This window comes from Callorhinchus milii, unplaced genomic scaffold, assembly GCF_018977255.1.
Source record: "Callorhinchus milii isolate IMCB2004 unplaced genomic scaffold, IMCB_Cmil_1.0 Scaffold7, whole genome shotgun sequence".
In the NCBI taxonomy this organism is placed as follows: Eukaryota; Metazoa; Chordata; class Chondrichthyes; order Chimaeriformes; family Callorhinchidae; genus Callorhinchus; species Callorhinchus milii.
The window spans coordinates 25,639,504-25,657,332 of record NW_024704748.1 but is presented as its reverse complement, the minus strand read 5'-3'; the positions used below and the strand labels follow the sequence as shown (position 1 = coordinate 25,657,332).

The 17,829-nt window shown below is 36.8% G+C and overlaps 1 protein-coding gene across 2 annotated transcripts in view; it reads left to right on the top strand.

Annotated features, from left to right (window-relative positions):
- Positions 1–17,829, top strand: part of LOC103185422 (SEC23 interacting protein) — a 60,070-nt gene that overhangs the window by 27,562 nt on the left and 14,679 nt on the right. For both annotated transcript variants that reach the window (XM_042336676.1, XM_042336675.1), the window contains exons 13-16: positions 2,642–2,860; positions 3,704–3,859; positions 13,844–13,946; positions 17,086–17,271. In XM_042336676.1, the coding sequence (XP_042192610.1) occupies positions 2,642–2,860; positions 3,704–3,859; positions 13,844–13,946; positions 17,086–17,271 (664 nt within the window). The remainder of the gene's footprint in view (positions 1–2,641; positions 2,861–3,703; positions 3,860–13,843; positions 13,947–17,085; positions 17,272–17,829) is intronic.

Here is a 17,829-nt window from a genome sequence, read left to right as displayed (position 1 = left end):
ATTTGTTCAGGTCAGTGTCTCACAAACAGCTATGATGAATAACTTGATTTTATCTGGGGGATTGTTCACCGAGAAACTGGCAGATACTCCCTTCTCTTTTCAGATAGTATTGTGTGGATTTATAACCTGAACATGGAGGCAGAATCTTGGGTTAACTGTTCATACGAAGGATGGCACCTCCTCCCCAATGCTGGAGGGTAGCAGCAACCAAGACTGAGTTCATTGTATAAAAGTAATACACAGATATGCAATCAAATAAAACACTGAACAAGTTGCTAAACTTTAATATAATAATTTTACTTTTACGTCACCGCTTTCACGTGAGGAGGGCATCTCTAAGCGCTTCAGAGGCAAATGGAAACCCAAGCGAAGGATGGTGGGGGAGAGGGGATCTTGTCCTTAAGATAGATTTTAACAATGGAGAGGGAGGCAGTGAGGAGGAGGGACTTCAGGATGTAGTTGTAGAGAGTGGGGGCAGAATGGGGTAGGATGGTCAGACGACATGAAGCAGGTCAGTATCTGCTGAGTGGCTGAGGTGGTGACATGAGGTCATGAAGGGAATTCGACCTTTCAAACTTATAGCAGAGCCTCTTTCGTTTCCCCCCCCCACCCCCATCCATTCTCTTACTGGTTTTCTGGTAAAATAACAAAAATGTGTACCGTAGGCATTTACTAAGGGTATCTTAAGTTTCATAATTTTCTAATTAAATTAAGTTTCCAAATCCAGTGAACGTAACACCAGGAAAAGGCTCATCAGCTTTAGTTTTATGATGCGTGCAATTTGTTTGGCACGTTTCCTAGAAGCTTAGGTTAGTAGTATAATTTATGTATCATTACTGTCACATTGCAGTAGATTTGTTATTTCTAAAGGTGAACCTATCACTGCGGTCGCTTTTGGAAGAAAACCAAGTCAATCGTTTAACAATTCGAAGGCAATAACATGTTAATGTATTTTTGAAATGACTTGTCAGGAAAGCAAAGTGGAGGGGGGAAATCAAGGCTTTGTTTGTTTATTATCATATATTACAGTGCAGTTGATTGTGATTGCTTTAACTAACATGAACATATGAGGCGCCCTGTATAGCAGTACAATCTATTATGGAAACCCAGCAATAGGATATTTTCAATACAAAATTGGCTGAGTTTTGAGTTCGATGAGTTCCAAAATATCTGCCTCCTTTGTGTTTAAATGTTATGTGCATCCACTTTATTTGAAGTTGATACAAATGCCACATTAGAAACAAACCTGAACAGAATAGCAGTAAATTGAATGTAGAGACTGCCCAAATGTTTATTGTAAATGATGCATTGAATCTCACCCGATGATTAAATACACTGACAGAAGTAGCGCTCAGTCATACACACCAGAAAGTTGTAAATTCAGTTCCTGTGTTTAGTTGTTGATTGTTGTCAGGACAGCAGTTGTAATTAATTATAGTGCCTGGAAGCTGGGAAAGGGAATCATCCATCTGTATCAGAGGAAATGTGAGCTCTAGGTAAATGAGGTAGCAATGTTTTCATCATGTTCATTTTCATGCATAAACCTTCAAAAAGGAACAATATAAAACTTGGAGCAAAGAATTGAGATTGGAGGAGTCGGCTCCATTAGCGGAGCTAAATCTAGCGTAGGTTTGATGGGCTGAATGACCTCCCCCTATGCTGCAATTTCTCTGATTGATTTCAGTGGCACTGTAATCTGCAGCCACACAGAATTGATGTGGAAATATTCGTAATCCTTTCTGTAGATTTGCATTAGCCGTTTGCATAACTACTGCTGCCAGTGATTATTCTTGTGATAGGGGGGGTGATTTTTTTTGATTCGCAATACACATTTTGCACCTTTTTTTCATTTCAATGAAATGCAGTTTTAACATGTTGACTTGAAGGTTGATAAGTTTTGTAGTTTTGGAAATTTATGGGGAATATATTTTGCAGCAGTTTGTATTCGGTGCGGGAAAAGTAAAATTTTTACAGTTTTTTTTAGATTTTTTTTTCTTTTGTGTCCTCATCTCTGTTGCACAAGCCTTTTGGTATTTTAATATGATGTGCAGAAAGATTCTATCAACATGCACTTGTTTCCTGAAATCTTGCGTGAGATTTTAACATTTTTTTGAAGTAGTGGCTGGTGGGTGAACCTCAGGATTTCTTTTCCAGTTCATTCAATAAGAATTTCTCACATTGCTTGAAATTGAATGATTGGAGAGAAGATAGGACTCCTTCATTGGCTCAATAAGTAAGCACAATGTCAGATATAACCAAAAGATTGCTCCTGATGTGTGGCCAGTCTCAGTCACGACAACAGTTCGGTTGCTGAAACTATTGTGCCATGTCTGTATTAGGTAGGGACAATCAGCCAAGGTTCTTCCCACTCTTGCTCCCCTGTTTGTGGATGTCAGTCACTGTTTTAAGCTTGCACATGGGTTCGATCAAGGATGGACAACTTGCAGACCGCATTACGCATTATGGCCGCAAGTTGTTTGTACTCAGGTTAGATGATTGCTATCAATGCCCATGAAATTGTCCGTCAGTAAGAGTCTGTGCCTTCAGGAGGAATATTTTTAAGGGAAAGGAAACCTCATTCTAGGGTTGCTGCTGTGGAATTCGAGATGTGACCAGTGATCTTTTGTTAATTTTACAACAGATGAGGAGAAAAGCTGCAGCAGAGAGAAAGGCAACAATGGAAGCTCTGAAGAAAGCCAAGGAGGAAGCAGTCCAAAAAGCCATGGGTGAGGCTGCGTGCCTGGCCTCATTGGAAGCTGACAAGCATGGAGCGCAGCTGAAAAGAATGTTATCCTACGGTGGCACCAACATTTCATCTGTTAAAGTTCACTATGACCATTTTGAAATCGGTGCGGGCCAGGTAAAGATCACTTTTCGATCCTACGTTCCATTAAAACTCCGCTCCAATAAAGAGAGCATCTAACTTAACTTCCCTTTAATTTCTAATTAAATATCCTAAATGTTGTGCATTCTTTCTTCTTAAGTATTCTAAAATACACCATCACCTAATCCAGATCAACTAATTCACACTAATGTCTAATTAAACTCAATGTCAAAAACATTTAACATTCTCGACTGGTAATGTGCAGCTGGAGACTTTAAAACGATCTGAAGCTGATTTTACTAAAACTCGTTGATTCCTTGAGCACCCCTCACAGGCACTAAATCCTGCTATTGTAGTAAAAGCAGTGCACAGAATAAATAGTGCAGTTTTGGCAATGAAAAAGTTTAATTAAAACAGTCAGCTGCGTTTCGTAAATCTGTATTTATTTGGGAACTAAATCTATTTGGGGAATAGTGGAATTTTGATGCACTGATAACACATTTGAATCTGTGCAAGAACATACAGAAAATTCGCCTCAACATTGAGAGTGAATTTAAGAAGTATCCAAAATTTGGATGCACTGAATGTCAAGAAAGAAAGTCGAAGTCTTGATCCAGGTGAAAGTTCTCAACCATAGATGATTTTTTTTAATATAAAAAACGAAAGGCTGGAAGCAGCTCTATCATGGCTAGTAAAATATAACTTTTGGATTACTGCAGTAATATATCAAGTATGAAACTGCTGTACATGTTCTTGCACCTTACATTTTCTTTAAACCAAGAATATAAGCGCAGCAGTATTTAGTCCGTCTGATCCAGATTTGCTTTTATGTGTGAATTCAGGGTTGGTTATCATTTAATACACTCCACTTCTTCCCAGGTTTCTGTGGCTTATCCAGCACTGAACTTTGAACCAGATAACTTCTTTGCCCTGGGATCCCCTATTGGTATGTTTCTCACAGTGCGTGGGCTCGAGAGGATTGATGAAAACTACCGACTACCAACCTGCAAGGGATTTTTCAATATTTATCATCCAGTAAGTCTGACCATTGTGAACCGGGTTTTAAATGTTTATCTGTGACCTAAAGAGAGATTGTGGTATTAAACCTTATTCTTTCCCCACATTTTATTAATGTTCTTCATATTGTTGGGGGTTATAGAATTTTTTTTATTTAAATGTGATCAACATTCAAAGGAATCACTAGTGTTGTAATGTTTGAAGTTATTTTACTTTGTAAGCTCCCAACATTTCTGTGTTTTTCTGTGAAATTATTTTGGTACATTTTAAGATTGCAGTGAGGGAAGATCAGACTACCCTTATTTCTAGTTGTTTGAGCAGAAGAATCTGAGACAGAGCAAAACTATTAGGACTGATTGGAATGCTACCATAACTGTGGACTGATAATATTTAAATTTCAAAACAAATGGAAAAGGTCGTAGGTTTGGCTCTCATATCATAGCAAGTGGCAAAATAGTTTTGTTACATCTCACTGGGTAAAATACTAATGGTGTATTTCAATGCTCACTTTGAAGATGTAATTAAGAACTGGCTTATATTTAACATATAATGATTCAAACCACCATTAATAATTGAAACTATTAACTTTAAATCAAGTTGCATAGAGCAAATGGGTACCCCTCTATGAAGATTATTATTAAGATTGTTTTCTATTGTGAAAATGATAATGGGAATAATAATAATAATCCTTGCATTTGATATAGTGCCTCATCACGCCTTTGAGATGTCTCAAAGCTCTTTCCAGAATGTACTGTAAAGTGAATTGACTGTATATTTTGAGGCCGAAACACAGCAGCCAATTGCACACAACAGTGTCCCACAACCAGTCGTGGATTGAGTGACCAAAATATATATTATAATTTTTTTTAAAGGGATTTTTATCCCCAGAAAAACGATCTGCCAATCGACTAACAACCAGGTTCCTACTTACTGCTGGGTAAACGGAGGCGTGTGAAGTAAACACTTTCCCAATGTTTTGTCCTGCCGGGAATCAAATCCAGGTCCTCTCGCTTGCGAAGCAAGTGTTCTAACCACATAGCTACAGGACTTCACATACTAGCGGAGAATATATTAGCTTATGAACAGATGCATCATAGTATGGTCAGGAAATTTCCTGCTGCTTTTAGATGGGCAAGAGTGAAACCAACTCTGTGTGTCCACAAAGCTGTGCAGGAAGGAAATCGGGCAGTGTTCCTATTCCCGATAGTTGGCAAAACCCTATTGAAAAGTACTTGTGTGAATATCAGGTGAGGATAACACTAGGCTCGGCTATGATGCAATTCATAGTGTAATAGTCTGTTAGTTGCTCACTGTGGGCTGCCTTATGAGAAGTGGCCACTTGGGTAAGATATTGTCAGGCTGTTTAAAATGTTAGCGCAGTGAATAATGATTGCAAGTCTGGTCCCAATAATAATCTCTTTTAGACTGGAAAGCTGCTGTTTTATTTTCAAAGTCCCATTAAGACTCTTTTAAGATGAATTGGAAAAGAAGAAATTAAAATTAAATGGTGAACGATAAATAGAATTGAAAAAGAAATTAGAATACAAAAAATGATGAAATTGAAGATTAAGGGCAGTTTAAAGAAAACAAAACATCATTTAAAAACAATTAGTAAGCTGGAGAAAGAAAATGATGTCTGCCAGGAGTCATTTACAATGTACTTGTTGTTTCTCTGGGTGATTATTTTTAGAGCAAGGGCAGTCAATTGATTTGAAAATGAATATCTTTTTTAGTATTCTTTGTGAATTCCACAACTCACCAAAGCAAAGCAGCAACTTGCTCATGAAAATGATGAATTCTAAACAAGCCAGAGGGAAAGAGGGTTTGAACTGTCATTTGTTTCTTGTATCCTTCTCGCATTTCTTACATGTCAAAAAGAACATTTATTTAGATTTCAGGCATCAAAGAATTTCCATAGTGAATCTGTGAGACAATTTTAATTAGAACCTGTATATTTTGTTACACAAATGTGTACAGTCAAGGAGAAAGAATGGATTTGAGAAACCATTTTGTCAAAGAGTAATTACACAGTCGCTGGACACTTATATCGAATACTGTAGACAAAATAACTGCAAATATTTTCTTGGCATTGTCAGTACTCTATAGCTAAGCACGTTTTTAACAGTAATACCAATTTAATAATAATAATAATCATGAAAGTTACTGGGAGAGTGTTTGCACTAATTCACTTTTACATTAAAACAGTCTTACTACTGCTGTTAAAGATTATGAAATATTATGAAATGCACACAATGAGAATAATAATCCTTGTATTTGATATAGTGTCTTATCATAGTGTTGAGATGTCGCAAAGCACTTCACAGAATGTACTGTAAGGTGAATTGACTACATTTTGTGGGCAATGTAACTGATCAGTGGAAAGATCAGTTTCATGTTTAAAGGCTCTTACATGCTTTTACTAAGATTATTCCCCTTATTTAATTATGCAGTTGATTTTAGCTGATTTTAGCAGACATTGTAAAAACTGAGTTGATGTTCTGAAGTGATTTTAAAATAATCTGTTAACTAGAAGCTGCTTTCTTTGAATTTCGTTGAATTTAACATAATCTAAACATTAACACTTGAAAGCTCCTGAATTTCCCACATTTATACCAAGGTATAATAATAGGATTGGATGCTGAATCTGGAAGTGCTGTGATACTAATGAGTTTCTTTGTGGATAAATGGTATGTATGATCTGGTGAACAGCACAGCTTCAAAATTGTGCTTTTAAAAGTAGATGAATGAACAGGGAAACCACACACATGCATAAAATGTGATTCAAGCCTGTGTGGCAAGCTGGGAGAATTTTTAAAGCTAAATTTTTAAAGTTGTATGATGCAAAACTGAGTCTCAAAGTTTTTAATCCTTCACCCGTAAGACTGGCTTCTGTCCTTCAGAATGCACAAATCCAGGTGGAATTGGAAGTCGAAAGACCAAGTCCTTTGGTTCATCTTTGGTATTGGAAATTATTAGTGCAGAATTTGGGTTATGGTACCTTTCCTCCTTATTCTGAAGGTTTTGACTCATGATTAGGTACAATTCCACAGGTGCTAAAACACCCTCCACTATGCAACCAATGATTTAAAATAATTATTTTCAAAGGCTTGACATTTGCATTTGATAATGCAATTGTGCTGTAATCAGTCTAGAAGTGGATATCTTTCATATGGGGTCCAAGACAGTTAATGTCAGAGGGTGATTCAACGACAAGAGTATATAAAGAAATCATTCCTGTTCTAACTTGATATCCATTCACATCCCTGAAGGAATTAACAGACTTGAACTTGGAGGACCTCAGCACTGTCTTTGCCAAATGAGAAATTGGGGTAACAACAGAAATCCTTTTTATATAATAGGATATGTATAATAATTGGCTCTTCATCTCCCCCCACCACCCCGTATTGAAACCAGTAACCTAACATTGGTTTCTGTTTTGGGCTGCATGTCTGAACGGTATGTCTGTATGAACCTACAGTACAGGTGCACTTAACTATTAGGTCATGAGACTTGTGGTGGGCAATTTACATGGTGGGGAGGAGGAAGGAAAGAGGGAGAGAGGACTAGGAGGAAGAAATACAATTCATCTTTTTTGCCAGGCTTCAAATTGTGAAAATGTCGATATTGACGTGCTTTCCCCTTTTCACCTTCACTTGTCCATGACTTCACCTTCATAACAATACATTGAATCGGTGGAATATGAGAGTGTGTTGTCTCATCTTCTGCCACAAAAGGATTTTTTCCATGTAATGCATAAGTTGTTAATTTTTTTTTGGTTTGTTTTAACTTCAACTTTTGATTTGGTGAACAATCTGTGGTGACATTTGACTTGGCGTGTGGATTTGTGCAGACTAGAAACATTGCAAGTGGATTTTTCCAATAATACTAACGTGCTTTCACACTGTGGCGAATAATGAATTGTGTTTTTCGATATTTAAATTCTTGACAGTGCTAAGGAGCAGGAAAGACTGAATTGGTTTTAAACTTTTGTGGGCTCTACTGGCTATTTGTTTGTACTATAGCTGCAAATGTTGACTTTATGAGGTAGCAAAGACCTTAAAATCTTTTCACAAGGAGCCATTAATCTCCCAAATCGGTCATGGACGCTGATCTCGAGAGATGGGGAAGGATTGCATAAAACTCTAGCTAGGAGAGAGAATTAATTATCACTGAAAACAGATAAGTTAGGATTTAATCACTGACTGCGTTCTGCACAATGAGCAAAGGATTGATTTTTGATGTGTTTGAGTGACAAACGATCATGCGGGAAAATGACTTTCGTTTAAACTGTGCGCTGTTCACTGTTTAAATGCTGGATTTTTTGTAATTCAAAATAAACTTGGCCCATTTTTATTTTATTTTACTGCAATGCAGTGGTTGGCTGTTGTGCAATGTCCGGCAGCATTCTGTTTCAACTGTGCCACTGTGTTTGTGGCCACCTGTTGGAAAAGTGCAAACATCCACAGTAGTGAAAAATTCATGTTCAAATTTTGAGTACGTAAAAATATGGAAATCGCACTATGGATTTACTTGCACCGCAATGCTATGCAATCTCTAACCCCTTCCCCCCACCCCCCCTTGCTGCAGGCTGTTGTTATTTAAGAAGAAAAATAATTCTGGGCTACCTTGATTTGCAGACAATTATATGAATCCCAAAGACTCTGCTTTCTCTGGCCGTGTGAAAAATGCAAATGTAGTGGCTGGAGCTATGTCCCTTTAGCTTTGAAGCTTGAGTTCAAAGCCAGAGATCAATAATGAGTGTAATTAACCTCTTTGACACTTTTAGGGTTCTCTGTGAAATGAGCTTGGGTCACATTGTTTTAATTCCCAGTGGGATTTAAGTCAAAGTTCTGTTCACAGTATTTTGGCTCTAATTGGGTTAAAGGTACAAGGATAGGTATAATGAAAAGCTAAAGTGTTATCCATGTGTTTTACCGAGGTGTCGTTATAATGCATATTGTTGGGGTAGGAGAGAAACCTTTCCGTATCTGACTGGTTTAAAATCTGGCAGAAAACAGAGGGATTTTATCCTATCCTACTGGGCCCAATATAAGGAATGGTATCTTAAGTTCTGCTCTACTCAATACTAATTGTTGATCAACAAGTCCTGAAAGGAGAATCCCTGAAAGTTTGATTTAAAATAATTATTTTCAAAGGATTGGCATTTGCATTTAATAATGCAATTGTTGTGAAATTAATCTAGCTCCGTAAGCAATTTGTGTCAACTGTATTATCCACTATTGCCCTAAAACAGTGAGTTCTACTGTTTGTTACTGTGTGAGGTGTTTTTCAGAAATATGCTATAGCGCTTTCAAGCCACAGTCATAGTCATAGATGTCCATGAGTGAATCTATCAATTGGAAACGATTGTTTTTTGTGCATCTTTTTTTTATTCCAAACAATTTTGTCTGTAAACTATAGAAGAAGCAATGTACCAAAAAACGAGCCTCGCTGTTTGAATGATACTGTATGAAACAAAATCACATCCAGAGAGAAATTCAGTGAAACCCCACTGATTGTGTTGTTGTTGAGAAGTGTGTCTCATTCCAGTTTGATTACGTTGCCGATTGCATGGTTTCTGATGTACTCTACTCCAGTTTGTTGCAGAGTATTTGTATTTACAGAACTTACCAAATTGTCACAGTAAACTTTAAAATGATTAATATATCAGTGGCAAATGCACCATCCAGTCTATGAGAAACCGCTTATTTCCAGCCTACCAAAATGGGTGTTTAAATTGAATAGGAATATAATTAAGTTGTAAGGCTTAATTTTCCAGCATGAATTTGAGAAGATGGCAAATAGAATTTGTCATTTAGCGCATTGATGTTAATAATATATCATTTATTTACCACCTTATACGTGAATATCCCACACTGGATCTCTGTATTTCCCAATCAGGTTCAACTCTTGTGTATTTATTGCTGGTTTCTTCAAACGTAGACTAGAATAACCTGCCAATTTTAATGTCTTGCTTTGAACATTGAAACAAATGTACTGACATTTGCTTTCAAAATGAGCCATAGATGTTTTGGTGTTGAAATGATGGCCTCACCGTTCGTTTTTTTTATATATAGACAGAAAGTTCTCAAATGACTAATATGGATCCATTAACTGCAAAGCTGATGACCAACAGTTATAATTATGATTGCTGTAATATATTCTTAAATTAACATTGCTCCTATTGCATTTTGACTACTTGCGTACTTGCACAATAAAGAATGCATTGGATAATGTGTATTTATTTTATCTGCATTGCTAATGATTTTGAAAGCCTTAATTTGATTTAATGCACTCAATGATGTAAACTTGTATTATAGTAATGGGTATTGAGCGTAAAAATGATGCATTAATGACATTCTGGCACTGCTTTTCCAGGGTTTCTTTCATTTGCTGCCTGAGTTTGTCTGGCTTAGGCATTAAGTTGTACATAGTTTCCTGCTAACATCTTTTTGCAAAGTAACTGTTTGTTGTCTGTTTTTATCCCTTTGTAAATCTTTCCCTTTGTATTTCTTTGTGTGTGTCAAGTCTTAACGCGTTATTTAATAAGGCTGAAAGCCCAGATACATTAGCTTTATCACATGAGCAACAATTGGACCCGTAATGATGTGTACTGCAAATTGTATACTTGAGTGAAGTCAATTTAGCTGATACCACTGCAATGCTTTGACATGGTAATATATCTCCTATATGGTTCATACAATGTTGACGGATCCTCATATTTGTAGACATTCAGTATATCTCGTCAGTAGTGCAATGAAAAAAAGGGTGATGCGTGTGTAGAGCGAGCGTCTTCTGTTTCAAATTAAGTTTTTTTTGTGTGAACACAATTTTATTATTTAATTTACCAAAGCAATTTACCAGCTTGGGGCAAAAACCCTCTTAGCTATTAATCTGCAGGCAGCTACCATTTTATCCAGTAGAATGTGTGATTTTTGTTGTCAAGCAGCATATTCTCCTGCACCTTATACCATCTCTCTCCACACATACACACACACACACACTCCCCCCCCCCCCCCCACCCCGCCATGCACATTTCTCCTAGTGTTTAGTGTAATTTTCCCCCCTACACTTCCATAAATGATTTATGAGGAGGAACAATTTGATGTGTTGTGCTGTTCTTGACGGTCAAACTCATTTTGCTATCCTGATGTTTGAGTAGCAAATTCTATTTGCTATGTAAGTAGTTTGTTCAATTTTATCTTGTGTTTACTTGAGCTCTCTGTACCATTTTTGCTTCCTGTTCAATCCATATCAATTCACTAGTGGCATTTTGAGCACCTGACTCGCTTTATTGTACCTGTAAGATGCATGTGTCAACCATCTGCTTGTGTTCATAAACAAATCCTGAAATGCCCTTCATAAAAAATATTTTGATGACCCGGCTGTTTCAGCAGTCCATTTAACAGAGCATTGGATGCTGGCGAATGTTGAGAACTGTTTAGAGCTAGTACTTAGTGTTACCGCTTCATTATGATTATGACTGCAGCAAAAATAAAGCCATCTGTTAAAGTAGAATTAGATTATTCTCGCTACAATCTAAATAGATTGTGATCATCGATATATCCATGCATATTTAGATGATAATGTGTGCTAAAATTGGCCAAACTAACAACCTGGTGCACACCAAATGTTCAAATTCTTGTTGGTGATCAGCAGGGATTAGTGTTTTAGAATGAAGGACCAATATATGTTCTGTACCGCAGCAACAGCAGCAAAAAGCTATTTGCATCATCACAATCAAACTAAAACTTGGGTTCTCACTTCCACAATCTCCTTCAATATCAGTTTTTTAGTTACAGGCCAGAGCTTTCTTGTCGAGAAGGATTTAGCAAATGAGAAGTTTACATTAGATTTTTAATCGCAGTGGCATCCTCTTTTTTTTTTTCTCTCTCTCCCTCCCAGTCCTCGCAAAACCAGTGGAACATTTTGATTTGATAACAAATATATATTAAGAAAACAATTCTGCACTTAACAAGAATATTTCAGGCTTCAGTTTGCAACAAAACCAGATGAACAAACTCCAAATAGGTTTCCACTCGTTTCCAGCCACATACAAGCAAATTCTTAACCTTTCTCATTCCCCCAACTTGCACATCAATCAGTATTGAGCTGCCACATCGATTAAACAGTCTGGACACAAACTGCTATTGGTCTTTGCTTTGCAGTCAGATAAAATTAATCAACTCTGGTACATATTCCAATTTGCACATAGCTACTTTTATGATCCCAGAGACTTGTTTCTTTTTGATAGTCTACAAAACACAGTCACTAGTGAATCTTGAAGTGCTTTGAGATGTTCAATAGAGTGAAAAATATATAGAGATATAGTGAAAGGTGCTATATCAAATAAAAGGACTCATTATTGTTTTATTTGTTTTATCGTTGATGAATGGGTTATGTGCAGCGTTCAGCATTTTTTTTTTACGATCAATAAATCAAGAAATCTGATCCCTGATTGTCCAGCGACTTGGGATGTCCTCCCGACGTGAAAGGCACTCTATAAATGTAATTTTGCTGTTGTTGTTTAGTGAAAATCTATTTTGGTAGAAAAATGATGACTTGCAGTACAATACAATTTACATTTATATAGTGCCTTTTATGTCGGGAGGATGTCTCAAAGTTGGCTGGAGGCAGGAGCCAAGGTGAGTGGGGAGGGGGGAAAGGAAGGATGACCAAAAGCATAGTCGAAGAGCTAAGTCTTGAGACTGGCATTGAATGCAGGGAGTTCCAGACAGCAGGGGCAGAATGACTGAAAGCTGAACCGCCAGCGGTGGGGTGGATAGGATGGGGGACATTGACATTGAGTCAGCATTTGCTGAGCAAAGGGAGCGGCTAGATTGATGGTTGCAGATGGACCTGGTAATATTCAGGTCAATCTAACCTATAAAAATATACCAAAGGGAGAGAAAATATATTTTCTTTAAAAAAAAACATTTCAAGGGAAAAGTTCATGACTACTGTTATTGCATGGTTCGGATTTTTTTAAAAAAGGTTTGCAACTTGTAGCCTCTTGATCAATACATCCTGAATTGATGACTCGTGAAGAATACTTGTTCCTCCACATCTTCCATGCTCTAGAAAGTTTTACCAAAGGCATTGTGACTGAGAAATGCTCTTTGACTATACTTTTGGTCATCCTTTTTCCGCCCTCCCCACCCACCTTGGCTCCCAGCTCAAGCACCCAACCAACTTTGCGACATCCTCCCGACATAAAAGTTGCTATATAAATGTAAACCGAATTGTGCTGCAAAGGGTCGATCAAGATAAATAATTAAAATTGCAGGAACATATTCATCATCGTACTGTATTTAATTAATATCTTGGGTATATTGTATTTCATACATTATTTAGAAAAAATACTCGTGGGCATATTTTAAAGAAACAAAAAATGAAGATGTATCTGCCACCAGAACAAACGGATTCAATATTATTGATCAGAGTATTGGGTTTGCTCAAAGTAACCTCAAACCAGTATCTTATCTACAGAAACTGCTCTCTGCAATATTAAGGATTGTTTCTTGAATGTTAATCTCTGTGTTGTGATTACAATCATGCTAAAGAATTCATGATTCTGGTTTGTTAATACATTCTTAGCAAAATCTGTAGTTCAATATTGAAGACAATTCAATGATGTACAAGTATTGTCATCAAAGTAAAACTATTCTTGTAGTCCAATTGCTCTCCTGTCATTAATTTTAAACACTTTGTCACTTTCAAACCTATTTAATATGCTTTACATATTACATAATTGCTGGCTAAGTGTATAATTTCTGTAAAAAGTACCATTCTGTTTTGAATATCCTATTTACCAATTTCAGCTTTGTAATTTGCGATGCGGACAGTTTTTTAAACTGTTGTAAGCTACGAACTCCTTCCAAGATTCCTGTCCAATGTCTCGGTTTCATTGCAGTAGCTGAAAAATATAAAATCTGTTTACAGTAAGTGAGTTGATTGTTTTCAGCCATTTTAATTCAAGTGAACCTTTGCTCCTATTTGCAGTTGGATCCTGTGGCGTACCGGATCGAGCCCTTGATTATATCTGACTTGGACCTCAAGCCAGTTCTTATTCCACATCACAAAGGCAGAAAAAGACTACATCTTGGTAAGCCAGGTCTTCGTTCATTTAATGCACAAGATAACATTCTCTGTTAATGAATTGAATTTTAATCCAGCCACTTATTAGAACTGTCTAATAAGAGATACACACCTAAATTCTGAGGTGAAAATAGATCAATAGTTATTTCCCAGTGATTGAGTTTTTTTCTGAAGAATAAATCACATTAATGAATTCACAAAAGTAATTGGGTTTAGTATTTTTTCTTTTTAATTATTTTTAAATAGGAAAGATCTAGGAAACAATTAATATTGGAGAACTATAACTTTAAAATGTTTATTCAGGATCTGTTGCTTTTGTTTATCAATGTTTCTCTGTTTTTAAAAATGTTAAAGTTCCACTTCTCAAGTATGGTTCGGAATAAACAAAGATTTAAAGCTTTTATCAGGATTTCTTTTGAGAAAGACTTGCAGAGCCATCAGTGCACCAATGTGCAATGCTACTACACCACTGGTTTGTGCCAACAAATCGTTTAGCGGGTTTTGATCTGTGCATTGCTGGTAAAAGACGAAGTCTGTAGGATTGCTGCTTTCTCACTGTGGGACAACAAGACCAGTTGTGCATCTCCTGACAAATTATTACAAAGTCATCCTAAAAGAGGGGTAGAGAAAGTGGGGCAGAGCTGCTCTATAGCATATGATATTGTATCTGGATACGGGGAGCTCCTAGACTCCTGACGTGCATGAGATTAGATAACGATAGGATTGGTCTTGAATGTTACTTGAGCTATTTCATCATGAGAGGAAATTATATTCAGATTCATAGCAGGGCAGTCTCCAAGAGGCCTGGCGGCATACATAAACCATAATTCAGCAGGTGATGTCAGCTAATGCATTGTAATATTAAGACGTGTTGAGTTTCTATTTAATTTTGGCAATGATTCATAGAGCTAAACATGATCCATAATACGCACATGTGCCTCATTTGAGAAGAATGTACTAAAACCAATGCAAGAAATGTAATTTTATGCCACCCACTGGGCTTTTTGTTATAACCCAAATATCCAAGGTATGCAGTAGTCAGTTAAACATCAGTGCTGTTCTTTTATTGACTGAATAAGACATGGAACATTGACATGCAGAATGAGAGCAATTACCCTGTCAGAACAGAGAGCTGCTTTGCATCATTTTCAACACACTTGATCTATGTATTTATTGGAGGTTAGGTAAATCAAACAACTGCAACGTTTGTGGCCAGGGATTATACAATAGACCTTTACTTGCTGCCAATAGTACAGTTTTAACAACTCAGCTGCCAATCATAATGATTAGCTTGCTTATTGGTTTGTGCCGGGGAAGTTGGGCAAATAAGGAACACCTTCCTGCACTCCCTGTGCATTACTGGAGGTTTCTTTAGGTCAGATACTCACCTTTGTGATCAAAATCAACTGTGGACGCTGGACAAATTTTTTTCTGTTGGGAAGAAAAATTTTAAGTAGATTGTTTTATTATAGACGTATGGAGCGGGTGAAACCCTGCCTATATCTTTCCAGGTTTATTTCATCTTTCTTGTGACCCACAGGTTATCAACTTAGAAAATAGCCTTTTTAATTACTGTAAGTTTCTGGAAGAAAAATGTGTTTTCTATAGTGTCTTGAGATTGATTTTTCCTGCCTGCTGATGTGAAGACAAAATTGGTCTCCTGCTGACTTAAGTAAAATTTCAGATGCGACATTCAGATTTTTTTTAAAAAAGTACCTTGTAGATTATCTGAAGAGATTCAGTTTTTTTTTCTCCTCCTCGTGCTCCCTAACCCCTCCTGATTTGTTTCCACTGAATTACACTGGGAATGGTGCGTGCATGTAGTAGGCAGCCTTCTCAATGTCATATCCAACTAACTACCCTTAATGTATGATCCTAAGTAGGTAGTGTCAGTAATAATAGTCATATAGTCCATATCAAATGAAAACCACTTTGCCAGTTGTATTTCCTGCTGAGCTAGTGCAGTATAATTCTAGAGTGATTTATAGCTCCCATGCATCCTGAAAATTCACCATTTGATAATCTGTTTAGGATATGTATATTATACTAGTTGTGTTCAGAAACAAAAATGGACACTCCATTATTATTTGTGCCCTTGAAAGTTATTGGTATTCAAATTCTTCACCTCTCCAGTCACCTTAAGCCTGGATCTATAAACCAGTTTAGTTAAGTGGACTTTTATATCTCTAGCATGCCGTCCTAAATGATCTGTAATGCCACAACAGAAATCATTATTCAAAACACTTGTCAAACACGGTCTAGAGTTGCTCTTCAGCAGTGACATGAAAGCAAATTTATACAACTAGAAGTGAGAAATGACTTGTGATAATACTGATTGTGTTCCTCTGCTAAAGACATTAAACAACATGGAACAGACTGAGGAGAACATGGGTATTTTCAGGGTTTTTTTCACAAGCTGCAATATTTTTATTAAAAAAGTATGCGTACAAATCTTGTAACCCATGTTCTCTTTGATTCATTTTTTTTTCTAGAGAGACACAGTGACATGATTTGGTAATTACAGCTGATTCAACTCACTGAGTTCTTTATTCTTTTTGTGGCATTCTGCAGATTAATCTTATTTTTGTAAGATGTACATTTGTCCGGAGTCATTACCTGCATAATCAACTTTAAGAATAGGAAATCATGCAGAGAACTATTGATGTTTGTTTCAGAAGAGAAAAGGCTCCTGATGTTAATATTCTGTGTGCTTTTTTCTTTTACTTCTCTCCCATTTTCATTAAAATTTTATTTGTAAATATGCTTATGCATTTCTTTCATGGCCCACATTAATTATATTTCCTTGTGATATTAAATTTATTCACAGTATGAGAACTAAATATTTTTGCGGTTGATACAGTAATAGTGCTTTCAAATTGAGATATCAACACCATTGTTAGATTCTGTTAAAAACAAGCATTGAGGCAGAAATAAGAAACCACATGATTTGAAAATATTATAGTTACTGATTGTAAAACTTACAATAATCCTGGAGTTTGGTATAGCGTCTTTCTTGTTGGAAAGACATCTCGAAGCGCATCGCAGGATTTATTGTAAATTGTAGTGACCGTTCATTTTGTAGACAAACTCAGCCGCCAATTTACCCACACCGTGTATAATGTAATATCTTTGTTTTTTGTTCCCAGAGTTGAAAGAGAGTCTGACTCGCATGGGGTCAGATCTAAAACACGGCTTCATCAGTTCCCTAAAGAGTGCCTGGCAGACACTGAATGAGTTTGCACGTGCCCACACTTCTTCAACCCAGCTGCAGGCCGAGTTGGAGAAGGTAGCTAATCAGATTAAAGAAGAGGAAGAAAAGCATGTGGAGGAAGGTAAGCCTTTCCAGAACTTCGGTCAAATATTTAACAACTGGGAGCAGCGTATTTGAACCAGATCCTGATGTCAGTGTTTATAATATATATGTGCAAACACAGCAGATGTGATTAGGAGTAAGAGCCATGGCTGGTTCCTCCTCCCTAGACTGGGGAAACTGAGGCAGTTATATTTCTATGCTACTTTCTTTTCACTTCCTCCCCCCCTTTAATTCATTACAGACATTCTTGGGTCTTTGCTCACTGATACTACAACTGAAGTAAGTTTGAAAAAAGTCTTAACGATAGTGTTGACGAACAGACTTCTGTGGTGTTCGAACGAAAGCATATCCTAGTGATACTTTTATTATGACTATAAAATGAAATGACCGATATTCCAAATATCCCTGAAAGAAAACAAATAAATATTCTATTCTTTTAAATTCAGTCCATTTCTTCTCTGTTTCTCCCCACTCCCCCACCACCAACAAATGATCAGAATCACTTAGAAAATTGCATCATTTTTAAAGGTTGAGTTTATTATTAAAAGGCTGAATCACCTGACCAGCCCACAAAGAG